Raw genomic sequence first — 17,928 nt, 5'->3', positions numbered from 1 at the left:
GACCAAATTCATATGCAAATATGAGTGTGACCATTAACTAGAATTTCAATGGCCATTACTTAGCAACATAAATACTTATGAGCCCCTGAAACGAGATCTAGGCAGTGGTTACAAGAAAAAGGTGATAGATTGTCTGCAACTGTTAGAACAGGACAATGCTTTTGACAGAATTTTGTACCACAGATTATACCCAAGTGGTATCTCACCAAGGGTTAGAGCGCAGATACAAGCGGCTGAAATGAGTTTCCTCCGTAGGGTGTCTAGGCTCAGCCTTAGAGAGAGGGTGAGGAACTCGGACATCCAAAGGGAGCTCAGAGTAGGGCTGCTGCCCCTTCACATCGAAAGTAGCCAGTTGAGGTAGTTAGGGCATCTGATTAGGATGCTTCTTGGGCGCCTTCCATTGGAAGTTTTCCGGGCACGTCCAACTGGGAGGAGACGCCGGGGTAGACCCAGAACTTGCTGGAGGGACTACATGTCCAATCTGGCCTGGGAATGCCTTGGGATCCCCCAGGAGGAGTTTGAGGGCGTTGCTGGGGAGAGGGACGTATGGAGTGCCCTACTTAGCTTGCTGCCACTGTGACCCGACCCCGGAGAAGCAGCTGATGATGAGATGATATGAGATTATACCCAGGGGAAGCTACACCTAGTCTGTATGGGTTACCTAAGATACATCAACAGGATGTGCCATTACGGCCTGTTGTTTGTATGATTAACTCAGTGACCTATAACATCTCTAAGTTTCTTGCATCTATTTTTAACCCGTTGGTAGGCAGTAATGAACATCACATTCATAACACTATGGATTTTGTGGATAAGGCGGACATCCTTATGGAGGCAGATGAAACAATGGTCTCTTATGATGTTAAATCTCTCTTCATGTGCGTTCCAGTTGATGAAGCAGTGGAGGTAGTTCATATGAAATTACAAAACGAACCCACCCTTAGCAATAAGACAACCCTTATCACTGACCATGTGTGTCTGCTCCTGAAGCCTTGTCTTCAGTCCAAGTACTTCACAGACAGGGGGCAGTGCAATAGGCATGGGTGTGCTATGGGTTCCCCAGTCTCACCTGTAGTGGCCAACTTGTATATGGAGGAAGTGAAAAAGAGGGCTCTGATGTCCTATCCAGGGATACCACCTAGCCATTGGTTCAGATTTGTGGATGACACCTGGGTTAAAATTAAATCTCAGGATGTACCACATTTCACCAACCACATTAACTCTGTGGACAACCACATCAAGTTCACCAGGGAGGATGTGAAAAATGACAGGTTAGCCTTCTTAGACTGTGAAATTGCAATTGGTGATGGGGGACATTTGATTGTCGATGTTTACTGTAAACCAACACATACTGATAATTACTTAAGGTTTGACTCTCATCATCCACTGGAGCACAAACTAGGAGACATCAGGACGCTGTACCACCGAGCTGACAATGTCCCCACTGACACAGCAACCGGGGAAGGGGAGAAATCCCACATTAAACAGGCCTTGGTTGAGTGTAGTTATCCTAACTGGGCATCTGTCAAAGCCAAGAAGACATCCAAACAGTGCACCAGCCAATCGAAGAGAGCAGAAGGACAACAGCTGCCTAAGCGTAAACCAGTGGTAATTTGTATATGGCGGGAGTGTCAGAAAAGTCGAGACGCGTATTTTCCAAACACCGTGTCTCAGTTGCTTTCAAACCCCATATCATGCTGCGCCAGAAATTGGTCCACACCAAGAATCGGGTCCCCTGGTACAAATAGAGCAATATAGTGCCAGGGGGATTGCCGTGACTTATACACTGGGGAAACTAAACAGACGCTGGCCAAGAAAATGGCACAACACGGGAGAGCATCAGGCCAGGACTCCACAGTCTACACCCAACTAAAGGCCAGTGGCCACTCTTTCAAGGATGAGGATGTGCACATCCTTGATGGAAAGGAATGCTGGTATGAACGGGAAGTCAAAGAGGCCATCTATGTTAAGAGGGAATGACCATCCCTGGACCAAGGGAGGGGGCCTAAGAGTGTATTTGTCACCATCTTACAATGCTGTGATTGCAAACATTCCCAAATCATCTGTGAATAGTACACATGGCCATTGAAACTCTAGTTAATGGTCACACCTATATTTGCATATGAAACTGGTCGTTGGTTTCGGTTGTTATGCCACTGTATTGTTTATAAGGGGTGGGGATACCTGCAGTCAGTTTAGACTGAAGATGTCATTTAGTTGAGTGATGAAACATATCTGTCAAATACGTTGTATCCAGATGAACTGATTTAACCTTCTTTGGTCTGACAGTACATTTTTGAAAATTTCGCTGTCAGTGCATTTTCTATGGAGGTGCACCCTCAGAACAAATGTTTGTATCTCAAAACTATAAGTCACACAGCATAGAGTTTTACATCGTGAGTGTCACAAGAAGTCGGTGAACATTTTGATGTATCGTGTCCGAAGACAGTGAGAATTGAGGAAGTTATGGCGATGTAAAAAAAGGTTGTTTCTGTTTTTCTCTGAAAATCCAGTTATTAATTTGTATTGCAGTCTACGGGGCAGTTGGAAGGCATTCCTGCCACTTGTGGCTTATAGTTCCAATTTTTTAAGTCACTTTGCTTTAGTAGTCACATTATAATAAAGAGCAAAAAAAATTTAATGAATAAATTGATTATGGAAGTGAAATTTGTGAGCCTTATAAGGGCTTAAGTGTGAAATTTCTGTCTAAAGCAGATCAGCTTAAGTTTAGAGAAGTTGACATTACTGTGTGACATCACCTAATCTAAAGGCTAAACATTCCATGCAATACACACCCATTATAAACTCAAAAACTGTGAGAAAAAGTCATAAAACTTAATTTTGATAATTCAAAAACCGAATGAAAGTTTAATAGTTCAAAGCCCGTTCAAAGTTTAAATCGTGTCTGTAGCTGAAAGAATGCGGAAGTAGTTGAAGTTCAAAATGTAGCATGTTTGAAGAGGACTTGAACATCCTCCATTCATTCATCTTCAGCTGCTTCTCTGGGGTAGGGTCACGGTGGCAGCAAGCTAAGTTGGGCACTCCAGACGTCCCTCTCCCCAGCAACACCCTCCAGCTCCTGCTGGGGGATCCTAAGGCGTTCCCAGGCCAGATTGGATATGCAGTCCCTCAAGCGAGTTCTGGGTCTATCCCGGGGTCTCCTCCCAGTTGGATGTGTCCGGCAAACCTCCAAAGGAAGGCTCCCAGGAGGCATCCTGATCAGATGCCCAAACCACCTCAACTGGCTCCTTTCGACGTGAAGGAGCAGTGGCTCTACTCCGAGCTCCCTCCGGATGTCCAAGCTCCTCACCCTATCTCTAAGGCTGAGCCCTGACACCCTAAACTAATTTCAGCCGCTTGTATCCGCAATCTCACCCTTTTGGTCACTACCCAAAGTTCATGACTATAGGTGAGGGTTGGAACGAAGATTGACTGGTAAATTGAGAGCTTTGCCTTCTGGCTCAGCTCCCTCTTCACCACAATGGACTGGTACAATGTCTGCATTACTGGTAATGCTGCACCAATCCGCCTGTCAATCTCTGCCTACTATTGTACACCTTTTTAACAATTTATGAAATCAAAAAAGAAAATATCAATTTCTTTGTATTTTTATATAAAAATCCAATTGTTTTCTTCCTGTAAAACAAAATATGATGCATGCTTACGTAGTCTTGAACCAATCAATTTCAACCAATAAAATGACATCCACCCTACTAGCTAGCAACATGCCCACTTTCTAACATTCAAATCAAATTCCTCCCAATGTTATGTCCTGCCTGTCTGGAAATACCTCATGATATGAAAATCAGATACTCTTGAAATGCTGTTTCAGCTGGACTTAAAAAAAAATTACAAAAGTTATAAAAAAGTTGAATGTAAGCCAACATGTCCTTAAAGACTATTTGAATGGTTTCTGTAGCTGAAAGTATGCAAAAAGAAAGATGAAGATAAATACTGGGAAGAACATAAGCGTACTAGCTTCCAGCTAGCCCAGTAACAATGCTTTGTTTGTGATGACAGTTTTGTTTAGTCTAGCACCTAGGTATTTTCCAATGTGTTCCAGGCACTGTGGATTTTTTTTATGCGTTCCGTGACTTTGTCTCTCCCCCGACCTGCCGGAATATTACCCACTCTGTTCCGGGACCTCCTGATTAAGAAATTAAGCACTGGGTATCGGGTATCATTTAGTTAGAATAACAGGACTGAAACATTGATCTTATCTTGAGTGTTCAGTGTTGCGTGTTTTGGCTCACGCTGTACTGTGACTAGCGAATTGACTGGGTGCTGCCTTTTGTTGACAGTCGATGCACGTGCATCCAAACGCACATCCACAGCATTCAGATGTTCACGCTCCATTGTTTTACTATGGAAGTTGCTTTGATTGGGCAGACTCTTGACGACCCCCCCCCCAATTATTTCTCCGTGGGATCTGCATGAATCACATAGATGACGTATTTTGGATTCAAAACAGCAATGTCACCGAAAAGTGACAAGTTTGTATGCCTGGCAAATGCTGTTGAGGTTGTAAGGCCAGATGTTATCACTTGACGGACCTTAATAAAAACTATGGTTAGTTCTCAACCTAGGTATTTTTGGTTCTCAAACATTCCCTAGATGGTATTTTCAGATGTAGATGTATTTTTGGAATAATGTTCCTAGTCTTCATAGGTGACCCATCCTAAGAAAAGGCCTATATCTACAGTACAGAGATAACTGTGTGTCTTGCCCCAGCAGGTTTGAGTGGTTGTTGTTTGGCTGCCTTTAGTCTTTCATTCATAGCAGGACTTGGCTTTGATCAAAATGTTCTTCCACAAGCCCTTGCTAAGTTTATTCTAAATTCTGGTATACTCTGTCTCACAGTGAGCAGTCCAGTTTGATTATGTGGACCAGGTTCAGTATACCTCAGGGGAAAGACTTGGACCAAATTTGGATAGAATTCAAAAATTAACCTAAATCATAATTACCTGGATTTATGACAGTGAGAACCAGTTAAGCAATCTTCAACACTTATATTTAGGGCCAATAACAATAAGATACCAAGAACCAAGAAAACAAGGATAACAAATAGAAATTGGGACATCAATGATTTTTTTAAGCTCTTGAACGTGAACAGCTTTGGAACAACAATAGTCTTCTGTCATATCACATCAATCTCTGAGTATGTGAGAAAATGTTAATTTTCAGCCTGCTAATACATCGGAAGAAGAAGAAAACTGGCTCTATGGTACATAACGACCTCCTACAACAATGCAAGAATACTCGCCACACTTCCTGTTCCACCCACCCGTTTGATATCATACAATAACCTAGTTCCCATCCTCAACTGAAAATAAACTGCTAACTGGAAGGTAATCAGGAATTTCATTTCATGCACTTGCGTACATGAAACGAAATGAAATATCGTTTCTCCCAGCCCATAGCAGTGCAACACAAAGACAAAAACACATATCCAAACTACAAGAACACATATGTCCAAACTACAAAATAACTACAAAAACATATATCCAACAGATTAAAAAAAAAAAACTGTCCAAGAGCAAATGCCAGCCAGGATGACTGTCAGAACTGCCGGTCTGCATGGGCTAGCAGTTAGCTTAGCCTGCCCCGCTTCTGCGTCCTGTCAGACCTCCCTCGGTGCATCAGGTGCAGCTCCGGGCGGGGCCGTGGTTACTCGAAAGGCTCAACAGTTAACAAATTCAATTCAGGGTTTAACTTTTTTTTCCTTTTTTTTTTTTTACCAGTAGCACTTATGCTAGTAAATTAAGCTAAAAAACTGTAACACAGAGAAAGAAAAAAAAATAGCATAGATATTACTGATTATAGAGGACATGGAATGTCTTGGTTTCACAAACATACTTGGCCATGTTTTCTCAAAATAACATATTATTGTTCAGTTTTTGGCTGCCGACTACCACATGCCTCTTCCGATACATGTGGAGTCACCAGCCTCCACCTGACAGTGAGGAGTTTCGCCAGGGGGACGTGGAGCATGGGAGGATCACGCTATTCCCCGCCAGTTCCCCCTCCCCCCTGAACACGCACCCCAACCGACTAGAGGAGGCGCTAGTACAGTGACCAGGACACATACCCACATCCGGCTTCCCACCTGCAGACATGCCCAAATGTGTCTGTAGGGATGCCCGACCAAGCTGGAGGTAACATGGGGATTTGAATCGGCGATCCCCGTATTGGTAGGCAACGGAATAGACCACTACACTACCCAAGCACCCAGCTTTATGCTTTTCTGATGGACAACATCAGAAAGCAAACTTGGTCCCCGATTTTTTTATTTTCAGATAGTATATATTTAAAATAGTAAATGCATATTGTTGCACTGTACAGCCTTGCCCTGACTGTTTTTTCCCCTCAGTACAACAGAACATGTTCTACAAAATGGCAGCCTCCTGCCCCTCTCACCTGAGTGCATTTATTTCCTTCTCACTAAACCCCCTTTCTAATTTTACGTGAAACTGCACCTCTGACCTAATTTAAGTGTTAGGGTATGAAGATTGACGCTTTATGTTCCAGACCACTGTTGTCAGTCAAGGTATGTTCTATGCTATCAGTTCACTCCTCAAGATAAACTATTCAAGCAATGCTTTTCTCTTGTCCACACATGCCAACATTGCCTCTGGCAACATTCCTATGCTGATAATAAACAACTTTACATGGATAAAAAGTCAAATGCCTCCCCCCATAAAGTCTAACCCAAGTTTAACCTCACCATCTTCATGAAAGAAATTTTGGCACAAACCAGGACAATAGCGCTTTCTTTACTGCAGCCCTTTTCCATTGGATACTGTCCACCCTGCACTTCAGAGGGAGATCATAAGCCCAGAGGTGTTTCTACGATTTGAGGACATTTAGGGCTTAGCCCACACCTCTGTAGGGTGGGTCCGGAGATCCTTGCCCAGAATTTTTTTTTTTATAAACAAGCTTTATTTTGATGCTTTTTTTATGCACTCTGGCATCTTATTTACATTCAAAGTAAATGTCTTAATCATTGAAAAATTGAAATGTGTACCTCAAAAACTGTTGTTTACTTTCCAGATTAATTATCTCTGCTAGGCTGTATGTAGGCAGTGGTGGCTGGCCACTGGCGCTGGGGTGCCACCCCCTTCAAGTATCAAGAGATGAAAATCTACTTAAACATGTTAGATATAATTTAGTTGTATATTGTAATTATGAAATAAAAGTATTTTTCAGTCTGTCAGCAGCCACTAAATATTGGTTTCAAATGGTAACTGGTTGATTTCTGTCTGAATATATACACTTCCTGGGTGAGGGGCGCCAGCCAAACGATGCCTTATGTAAGCCCTCAAACTTTTGGCGAACAGGTGACCTGAGGCTGCTAATTGGTTTCTTCAGATTTTCTATGGGGCGCAGTTTTGTGCGCCCCATACAGTCCCACTTTTATTGACAGCGAATTGGTATTGTTTTAATGTTTTTTGATCTGTGATTGGACAGTTGTCATGGCTGTCAATCATGTTCACACCCACCACAATGCCTCGTCTCACCTGTAAATCATCCACTGTCTATGAACCCTGATAAAATCTATAGGCTAAATGTAGCCTATAGATGTCCCAGAGTTATTAAGAAGGACCATTGTCCTTCGTAATCACTCTTGTGACTGTGTGGACATTAAAGCAGCTGTCAGGTGTGCTGCGCCAAGGTAAATTGTGCTCCCACAAAATTTTTTACCACCAGCCGCCACCGGCTGTAGGCTTGGTCGCCTACTCGACCTATCAGCCTAATATTTTTTTATGCACAGTTATGACTGTATGATGAAGAACCGCTCATGCTTTGTTCTTGCTACTCTCTCTCTCTCTCTCTCTCTCTCTCTCTCTCTCCTCAACATTAGCAAAGGCAAAGCTACTAGACAGAAAACCTTTTGTTTCTGGAGAGTGACTTGGTCACATTTGTGCAAGGGTCCGCCTAGGAGGCTGCGTATCCACAAACTGACAGGCAAAATGTTTTTATTAGGTAGGTTTTTAGTTCAAGCACTGCATACTAAAAACAAGTTTTTTCCATAAGTCCTGTTCAATCGACTTGGGTGCTGCCCAAAAGTCTTATAATGGCATGAAAAACACTAGTTTTTCTATCCATGGGTGTGTGCATATATCTGTCCTCTGCTGGTCTCGCATACTACTGGGCCTGTCTGCCTAAAAATTTTTGTGCATAGTTATGACTGTAGGATCAAGGACCTTTCATAGTTGCAGTGATTCAAACCTTTAAAAAATGTGCTTTATACCGCAATTGAGTGCTAACTCCTCAGCTGTTTGTCACCTAAGTCTGAGCACCAGAGAAGGGGAGATATGCTGGCAGTGCCTCCATATTTTCCCTGCTCATCTCATCTCATCATCAGCTGCTTCTCCGGGGTTGGGTTGTGGTGGCAGCAAGCTAAGTAGGGCACTCCAGACATCCCTCTCCCCAGTAACACCCTCCAGCTCCTCCTGAGGGATCCCAAGGCGTTCCCAGGCCAGATTGGACATGTAGTCCCTCCAGCAAGTTCTGGGTCTACCCCGAGGTCTCCTCCCAGTTGGACGTGCCCGGAAAAACTCCAAAGGAAGGCGCTCAGTAGGCATCCTAATCAGATGCCCGAACCACCCCAACTGGCTCCTTTCGACGCAAAGGAGCAGCGGCTCTACTCCAAGCTCACTCCGGATGTCCGAGCTCCTCACCCTATCTCTAAGGCTGAGTCCAGACACCCTATGGAGGAAACTCATTTCAGCCGCTTGTATCCACGATCTAACCCTTTCAGGCACTACCCAAAGCTCATCGCCATAGGTGAGGGTTGGAACCAAGATTGACTGGTAAATTGAGAGCTTTGCCTTTTTTGCCCTGCTTTCAGTGGGCCAAGCCGAGCACAGGAGAAGGGGAGATACACCTGGCGGAGATCTGCACTCTACTAAATGTACTTTTCTAGTTATGAATTGTGATGTTAAAAATATTAGTAGCTGTTAGTAATTAGTATAGAGTAGAAGCAGAATACTTCACAACTGCTATCATTAAACATTTGACATTCTACAGTACCAGACTAGAGAAAAACAGTTAAATGTATGTTAACATTAGTTTATTGGAATATTAAAATTTCATTCATCCCCCCGACACACAATATTCAGATACAGTTCAGTGCTGCACAGTTCACCTCTCCATCATCTGCCAAATACTGTATTTTATTGTAATGTTATGCATTTCATTTGACTACAATACAGCCAACCCATTAACCTTAGCTTATTAATTTTTACTTTTAAAAGAGCAACATACTTTTAATTGTTGTCGATTTAAAACACCTAATTACATTACATGCTCTAACTGTAGTAGTATCAAAACAATACCCCCAAACATAATGGCATAATTTACAGGGGTCCAAGTTAATTGTTTATTTACTTTAAGTTCATTTAGATTTAAATCAATACAATAGTTAACTTTTGTTTGTACCTATATTAAAATGAATGAGTCGTTACTGTTTTAGTTCGTTTTATTGAAATATGATTTATTTACAAGAAAAATGCTGCTAAAGGACAACAAAAATATGTTATGGGATCAGATGAGTATGGCTGAATCCGATTCATATCATAAACCAACAGGCAATTTCAACCATTACTGAAAAGTTACTACATAGACCAAATTCTTACCCTTCTTTCTCTTTTGGAAAAATCCAAAAAGACTGAACTTTTTTCCCCCCTGTACTCTCTGCCATTTCTATTCTACTCGTCCCCCCCTTTTTTTTACGTTTATCTCTTATTTTTTATCTTATGATAGTCTCTTCCTGCTGTAACCTGAGTCATTGACCAGTGACGTGTGTTACGCCACTCAGCGCTGATCATCAGACCTTCCCAAACACACACGCACACAAACACAGTTAGTTTAGAGATCTACATTTATTTTCACAGGCTGTTATGTTACGAAGACTATCGCACACACACATTGTTTTTTGGTGAGCTTCACATGGGCTTACATTTAAAATTATATTCCGGGCTCCACTCAAAACGTTCTGAGCTTAAGCCCTGAAAAAAACGACCCGGTGATGCTAATGTACAAGCCGCCTCATTATCGTGTTTAAAGGCCAATTCCTATTTTAAAAAAACAAAAACAAAACACTAGTTTCCAGCTATTTGAGTGGCTTTTGATCATGTGGGGTGTATATTAGTGTGATTGAAAAATCAAAAATTAGGGTTAAAATCTTTCCAACGTCATGTCTGACATCGGTAAAATTCCTGATGTATTTTTATGTCATTAAGTTGACTATAATAACAATAATCTTTATTTTTAATAATAACAATAATAATAATAATTTATAGAGCACTTTTCAAATTACAAAGTGTTTCACAAAGGAAGAAGAATAAAATAAAAAATTTGCTGTATAAAAACCAATAAATTCATCACAAGGTACCTGATAACATTTGAAGCTCTTCCTGTAAACACTCACTCATAAATCATCTGTTCAATTTGTTTTGTCCCATCTGTCATACTTCCGCCCAGCTTGAACCACTCCATGCTCTCAAATTTTCATCTAGGCCTACACCACCACTGGAAGTCTCTGGTGTACTAGTAGCAAGTTGTTCACAATATGCTGGACAATGCTGGCTAGATCATTCCAAGTGCAACTCGCTCAGACATGGCTGATGTCAGTTGTTGCATCATACCTATGTAACAACCTACTTAAAGTGAGTTCACACAAATTCCTGTTGAGGAAAATGTACAGCGTGTGTTGGTATTTTATTGTAAAATAACGGACAGCTACTTTGGGCCATGAACTTAACTGCATTCTGAGCTTCAGAACTCGCAACTGTCAATACCACATGAGATTCCCAAAGTATGTGAAGTTGGCATATGCCCTTCCATCAATCAATTTTGATAAGAATAATTAGTTATGTTACATAAAATAAAAGAAACTTATTTACAGTCAATTAGCTTTGAATCTTGCAAAAATAGCCTATAATGTGTTTGTTCATGGAACAATCATTAACAGAGTCCTTTTCATCTACGCTGCTCTATAGCCACATCATATGGCCTACCAGTTACAATTCTGTGCAGTGTAAAGTTCATCATTTCCCCTGATGAGATGGCTTTGCATTGGGGTAGATTTTCATAAACGTACTGCTGGTATGAATAGCATTTGCAAAACTCAGAAGATGCCATATTGTTGACATGTCACCCACCATGTGACCAAAGCGCGCAAGGGACACACTGTAATATGGCTACTTTTAGCAATCATCTCAAAAAGGAGATAACAGGGGAAGACTAGATTTACTGAAGATAAGATTTAGTTTTATTGAAGAGAAGATTAACGATGGTGTTTCTCCATTTGGTTTTAGAGAGGTTGCTGAGTCTTGGTGATTGCCGTCATGGAGATAGCCCAGCTTGCCCAGCAAAAACAAGACCTCAGATTAGATAAACATCCAAGAAAAGGTTGGCTAAGACCGGGACAGCATGGAGAGACAGGAAAAGGTGGGAGAGGAAGGGGTGAAAGAGTAGAAGGAAATGGAGCTGAGGAAGGGAAATGGAGATCAAAAGAGAGAACGAGAGCGGACAAATGCGAGAGTGAAATATATACAGGGAGGAGTGAAATATATACAGGAGAGAGAGACAGTGAGAGTGAGAGAGAGATACACACACACACACACACAGACACAACAGGGCTCAAAATTAACACCGTCCCAACATCTCGGGAATGTGAATTCAAATACAAATTCAAGATGCTCGGGATTACCATTTTGGACGGCGTCAGGACGATAACAGAAAAGCTCATTTTAATGGTCAACTTGTTCTCTGCTGTTGCCAAGCAAACATCATATAAACTATTAGAACTAAAAAAAACAAGAACTCCAATTTCTTATCAGAACTCTGAGAAGTTTGATTGGATGACATATAAACAAACTTTTTTCTACAAATCATGTGTTGGGTTCCATTTTCTCTCATCATTGTCGTGGGCACTCATCTCACGGTGCCATTGCCTCTAAAAGGTAGTAAAATGGCCTGCGGAACAATCCTCAGCAGGGCAGCATCAGCAGCTCCTACTAACGACGAGGAGCAAACCACGACACTTGCAACCACACATGACTGATTCAGTAGTGTCTAAAATGGTTAACCTTCCCATAGGACGTCAGCTAAACTGAACTGGCGATACCCATCATGGATGTTGGTTAAACGAATGAGCTTGCAGGATTCTGAAGGCTGGAACAAAAGATGGGTTAATCACACCTGGGCACCTGGGTTGGGCACACCAAACTGCAGTTAAACAAAGTACGCATTCACTTCAGATGACATATTCAACATAAAACCCATAGTGTAGGTAGGTCAAGTCGGTAGAATCGGTCATGTGGTGAGTGGATGGATCAGAGCGTGCTGCATGGGTATTGTAGAGGAAACGCAAAGGAAAGCAAAAGCAACAGAAGCCACTTCTGAGGTGTGTGTGGGGAGACAGAGCCACATGAGAGTAATTGGTAACACTTTCTATGAAGCTTGCATCTATAATGCCCTATAAGCATCTATAACGCCCTATAAGTGTAGCTATAAGTCATTGTAAGAGTCATTATAACCATGTATATGCCCTCACAACACCTCATAACCACCTTTATGATACATTGTAAATTTAAAACGGATTTATGCATTATAAACATGTCATCATTAGCCTGTTTACCTGTCAAATGTCATAATGCATCATAGCCAACTTATTTTGCTGAAGTTTTGTAGAGATGCATAATGAGACTTCAGTGCTATTTCACGGTCTTCAGCCATAGCCGTTAGTCATTGTAATGCACATTATAGGAAAGTATGGGCATTATAAATGCAACAGATGCTTATAGGGCATTACAGATGCTTATAGGGCATTATAGATGCTTATAGGGTGTTATAGATGCAAGCTTCATAGAAAGTGTGACCGAGTAATCTAATCATAATCTAATGCAGTTAGAGTAATTTGGTACGATTATGGATTTAGGTAAACTAATCCCTATATTCTTAATTTTTACATGTTGACGTATGAGTAAGTATGAGGTATACATACTAGTGTGAGGCCTAAAGAAAATGGAGGTGGCCTCTGTTAGAAATTTGATGAATTTGTGTGTTGGTCTGTGTGTGTGTGAGGTGGGGGTTGTTTTTAGGAATGATTGTATTTACTTTATTTTTTTATTCCTTAGGTACTATTATTACTATATTATTATTATACAAAGACATGTAGGTCAGGTGAATCAGCCACACTAAATTGTCCGTGTGTGTGTGTGTGTGTGTGTGTGTGTGTGTGTGTGTGTGTGTGTGTGTGCGTGTGTGTGTGTTGGCCCTGTGATGGAATGGCAGCCTGTACAGGGTGTCACCCCGCCTGCCACCCAGTGACTTGCTGGGACAGGCTCCAGCATCCCGTGAGCCTGAGTTGGATAAGCGGTTTGGATAATGGATGGATGGATGGGTACTATTACTGGTTCAGCATAGATGAGCAGCAAATAAAGAAAAAAACGTTTTTCTTTAAAAAAAGTTAAAAAATATTTTAATTTTGGGACAGTCGGTGTATATCTCTGAAGGGGAAAGATATATTTTGAACGTTTTGGGGATGGTGGTGGGAAAAGGTTAGTTTTGAGCACACACACACACACACAAACCAACATCTAGAGGCCATACACTTTTGCCTAAAACCTTCTAGTTTGCGGGTCACTGTGGTCCCAACTAACAAAAATTGATGTTTACTACGCAGGCAAAGGCAAAAGGAAAGCTATTATAGTAATAAGTATACCTAATTTTGATTTCTCATCTTTTTTTTAAAAATAAAAGATAGGGAGGGCTTAGCTCTGTTTGCCTGTGTATACCAGCTGTCCCTGGTAATAAGCAAAGTGACGAACCACTCCCTGTACACCTGCAGTTTCTGTAACAAATCCGTGATGCTACAGAAAACACCAGTTGTATGTAATCCGTTTGCTAGCGTCTCGCATCCTGCAAGGTTTTGACGACAGTCTTCATGAATGGGGGAAACGTAGATTATGTTGGGACAGTCAAAACGGTCTCCCAAGAAAAAAAACAAAAAAATAAAGAACATGCACACAAAATGATCTTCTCTTCAAATGAATACGTTGAATACTGAACAGATATTCTGGTCCTCACTTGCAAATGCACATTAGAAAGTTTCAGAGAGATCTGCCCTTTGCTCTTCTTACCTGTACCATGGTCATGACATGGCATGGATTCAGCAGGTAGATCATCGTCTTGGTGGCGAATTTGAACCCAACCTCTACTCCAAATGTCATGCACAGCGAAACCAGCAACAGGTTCTTTCCTAGACTGTCCTCCTTTGTCCTTGTCAGGTCTTTTCCAATCACTTTGAGTTCTTTGGAGATGTTTATCTTCCTCAGCGCCAGGACGACCTCTATGATGGAGATAAATACGATGACTAGACTTTCACTCACACGCTGCTGGGGCAGGATGAAAGCGGCGCATTCCGGGCCCCCGTTTCCCTCGAATTTGGGGTCCACGCCGCCGTAAGCCCAGTCCAAAAGACTGTATATGTTATATCTGGACATATTCCTCTTCTCGTGTTGGAAAAGATACGAACAAGACGGAATAAAAGACGTCACACTGACTTCCTGACGAAACATGAACTGCAAGATTTATGCTCTTTCGTAATCCGTTTCGTGGCTGAGAGGCAGACATGGATCCGCCACCTTAATAGTAAAATGAATTAACCGACCTGCCTCCTCCGCCCGGCGTTGCTGGGTGTAGCAACTTTGCTAGCATGCAGCTTGTAACGACTGCCGTGGCCGGTGGGACTTGGCACGCCTTCGAGGCGATTTCACGGCGGGAATTTAGTGCTCGTATAACGGCGGGAGGTCTGCCCAAACGGCAAGAGCACAGTACCAGGGGTTCGTTGACGTGCTGATGTTAGCCGCGGTCAGACGCTAGCTAGCTAGCTCCCACTGCCATCCCTGCCGATGATGAGCGAGGAAGCGTAACACGTGATGTCAGCCGATGATGCGTTCAGCACCAATAAGCAGTGGGAAGTTTGGGGACTCCTCGGTTGCGTTCACGCCGCAAGTGCGCGAATCGTCCGATTGAAATTCACAAGGATTTTTTTTTTGATTCCGCAAGTATTTCGTTTTTAGCCAAGTGGTGGTTTTGTTGACACCCGGCTTCATGCAACGCGACAACCGGTGTCACAATTTCACACTTTGCACACACACATGTCCTTTGTTAATGTTTCACTGGTATATTGCGACGTTAACCACAAGGTGTGCTGCATGTTCCCCATCCGTCCACCCTCCCACACGCACACGAACACGCCACTTGAGTGAATAGATGAACGTCACTTTATTCTTATAGCCAACTGTATTCTTACAATGAATTTATCCTCAGCATTTTACCCATCCTATTATATAGGGCGGGTTAAATGGGATTCTGTGCACGTGCAGTCTGTCCTCTTCCCAGGTCTCCATGGTGATGGTGGTCGCCACCTGGACACTGCTTGGCATCCCCCTCATCAAATTTTCTTTTTACATATCTTATAAATCTAATAATTTTTGTTATCCTGTTTCAACATTACATCCTTATCTCATTCTTACCCAGTGGGGCCCAAATGACCCCATTAGAATAGAAAAACCAGAAACCATCTATCTTGTGGGGCCATTTTATGGGGCCCCCACAAGTAAAAGGGTCTATTTTAGGGTTAGGACTTAGTTTTAGGGTTAAGGTTAGAATTAGGGTTAGGTTAAGGTTAGGGTAAGGGTTAGGGTTAGGCATGTAGTTTGCATGGTTAAGGTTGGGGTTAAGGGCTATGAAATGAATGTAGTCTATGAGGGGGCCCCACAAGTATAGATTTGCGAGTGTGTGTGTGTGTGTGTGTGTGTGTGTGTGTGTGTGTGTGTGTGTGTGTGTGTGTGTGCGTGTGTGTGTGTGTGTGGGTGTGTACATGGTGATGGTGGTTGCATCCTGTGCTGTTCCAGTGGCGTCTGGACATGCTTAGCATCCGCCTCATCATATTCTTCATACCATTATAATTCTGTTATCCCCTTTCAATGTTGTACTCTGTAAATTGTGTAAACACAACATCCATTGCACGTCTGTCCATCTTAGGAGAGAGATCCCTCCTCTGTTGCTCTTGCTACGGTTGCTTCCCATTTTTTTCTCCCTGTTAAAGGGTTTTTGTTAGGGAGTTGTTCTTTATCCAATGCGAGAGGACAGGATGTTGTGTTGCTGTAAAGCCCAATGAGGCAAATTTGTGATTTGTGATAATGGGCTATACAAATAGATTTGACTTGATTATAGGAGCAGTGGGCAGCTGCAGCACCCGGGGACCAACTCCAGTTCTTCTTTCCATTGCCTTGCTCAGGGGCACAGGCAGGAGTATTAACCCTAACATGCATGTCTTTTTGATGGTGGGAGGAAACCGGAGCAACCGGAGGAAACCCAAACAGACACGGGGAGAACATGCAAAGTCCACACAGAAAGGACCTGGGATGGCCTGGGGTTCAAACCCAGGACCTTCTTGGTGTGAAGCAACAGTGCTAACCACTGGGCCACTGGGCCATTATATAATGTAATAGTGATTGGATGTGATCAGAATATAATTCCAGGTTTTGGGTATAGTAGCTTTGTTGAGATACTTTACAAGTTTACCTAATGCAGGTTGTGTGCCATAAGAATTTGGACAAGAAACTATACTATCATACTTAATGTCCTGTCCATCTTTTCTATTTCATGGTGTTTTAAAGGCTAATAACATAATCAAGGGGAATGAAATACTCAGTTCTTTTCAAAAACTGCTGTCATGGATGTATACCAGAGTCAATCTAAATAACATGCAAAAATGTTACCTGAAGAAGACAAAATGAGCTACACTAGTAACACAAAGATAGCTTTGCCACTGTGTGCACATCAAACTATTTGACTACTCTGACAGCACATTTACATATATGTGAGATAGCTACGGCACATTTACATATATGTGAGATAGCTACGGCACATTTACATATATGTGAGATAGCTACAACCGTAAAAAAACATTTCTGATACAGACACAAACTACTACAAAGAAGCTTGTAATTTTGGAATGAAAAAATGTGTTGCTTTAGAAGATGCCTTTGTGGTATGATGCCAGCCTTGTTAATATAATACATGTCTTACACCTCCTGTGTAAGGCTCATATACTTATCACTGATATCGTAGTTCCTACCAAACACACACATAATCGCAATATTATCATTTGTTTCTAATTGACGGTGTTTTAGATTTTGCACGTTGTCTTGTATCTACATGGAAAGAATGGTATCTGCTTTTTTTTTGGTCTACAACGTTACTGCAGGACTAATATTTAGGTTTTAAAAAAAATCAACAATAAGAAAGATGCCATCACATTCTCTCTATCGTTCCCTATCTCTTTATGTACCTGACAGTGGAGGTCAACTGAAACTGTAGTCAATTATGTGCGGCTTTCGCATGTTGTGTCAGTTCCTATTCGACCGATGGGGACGTGTTGAAGTACTGGCTGGTACTTCATTCCCGGAATTAGTGCAGAACAAAGCTAAGGCAATAACCCGCTATACCGCTATATAGAAGTAACCAACAGCGCCATCTCACAAAAAGCGGGGGGGGGGGGGTATGCTGTAATATAGCCCAAGATGAGCATTTTGCACTGCAGATGCAAGTGCTAAACATTAGTGTCCTCATCCTGTAAGTGGTATCACCGAGGATAGCTCTGGTTCCACTTTCTATTTGCTCATTTGCCCCTGCCTAGCTTGAGAAATGGTTTTCACATACTATTGCGGTTCCCCCTAGCAACGTATAAGCAATTTCCTCTTTTCGGTCAGTGTTTCTTTCTTCTGTTGAGATATGTCTTCCAAGGATGATGACCCCAATATCTACCTCATTTGCTAATCAGTCGATATTATCGCATATACTGATTTCCCTCCTAGGGTACAAGAGACGCAACCCTGCATGGGATCA

The 17,928-nt window shown here is 42.1% G+C and overlaps 1 protein-coding gene across 2 annotated transcripts in view; it reads right to left on the bottom strand.

Moving 5' to 3' along the window:
• Positions 1-17,928, bottom strand: part of LOC130116708 (transmembrane protein 164) — a 44,646-nt gene that overhangs the window by 25,522 nt on the left and 1,196 nt on the right. The window contains exon 1 of one of the 2 annotated variants that reach the window (XM_056284717.1): positions 14,151-15,012. The exons of the other annotated variant lie outside the window; for it this stretch is intronic. Coding sequence (XP_056140692.1) covers positions 14,151-14,588 — 438 coding nt within the window. The 5' untranslated portion in view covers positions 14,589-15,012. Of the gene's footprint in view, positions 1-14,150; positions 15,013-17,928 lie in introns of those variants that run through there. 2 annotated transcript variants of the gene reach the window in all.

The sequence above is a fragment of the Lampris incognitus genome, chromosome 8, assembly GCF_029633865.1.
Source record: "Lampris incognitus isolate fLamInc1 chromosome 8, fLamInc1.hap2, whole genome shotgun sequence".
In the NCBI taxonomy this organism is placed as follows: domain Eukaryota; kingdom Metazoa; phylum Chordata; class Actinopteri; order Lampriformes; family Lampridae; genus Lampris; species Lampris incognitus.
The sequence above is the reverse complement of the archived record's forward strand: the minus strand, read 5'-3'. Positions and strand labels throughout refer to the sequence as shown.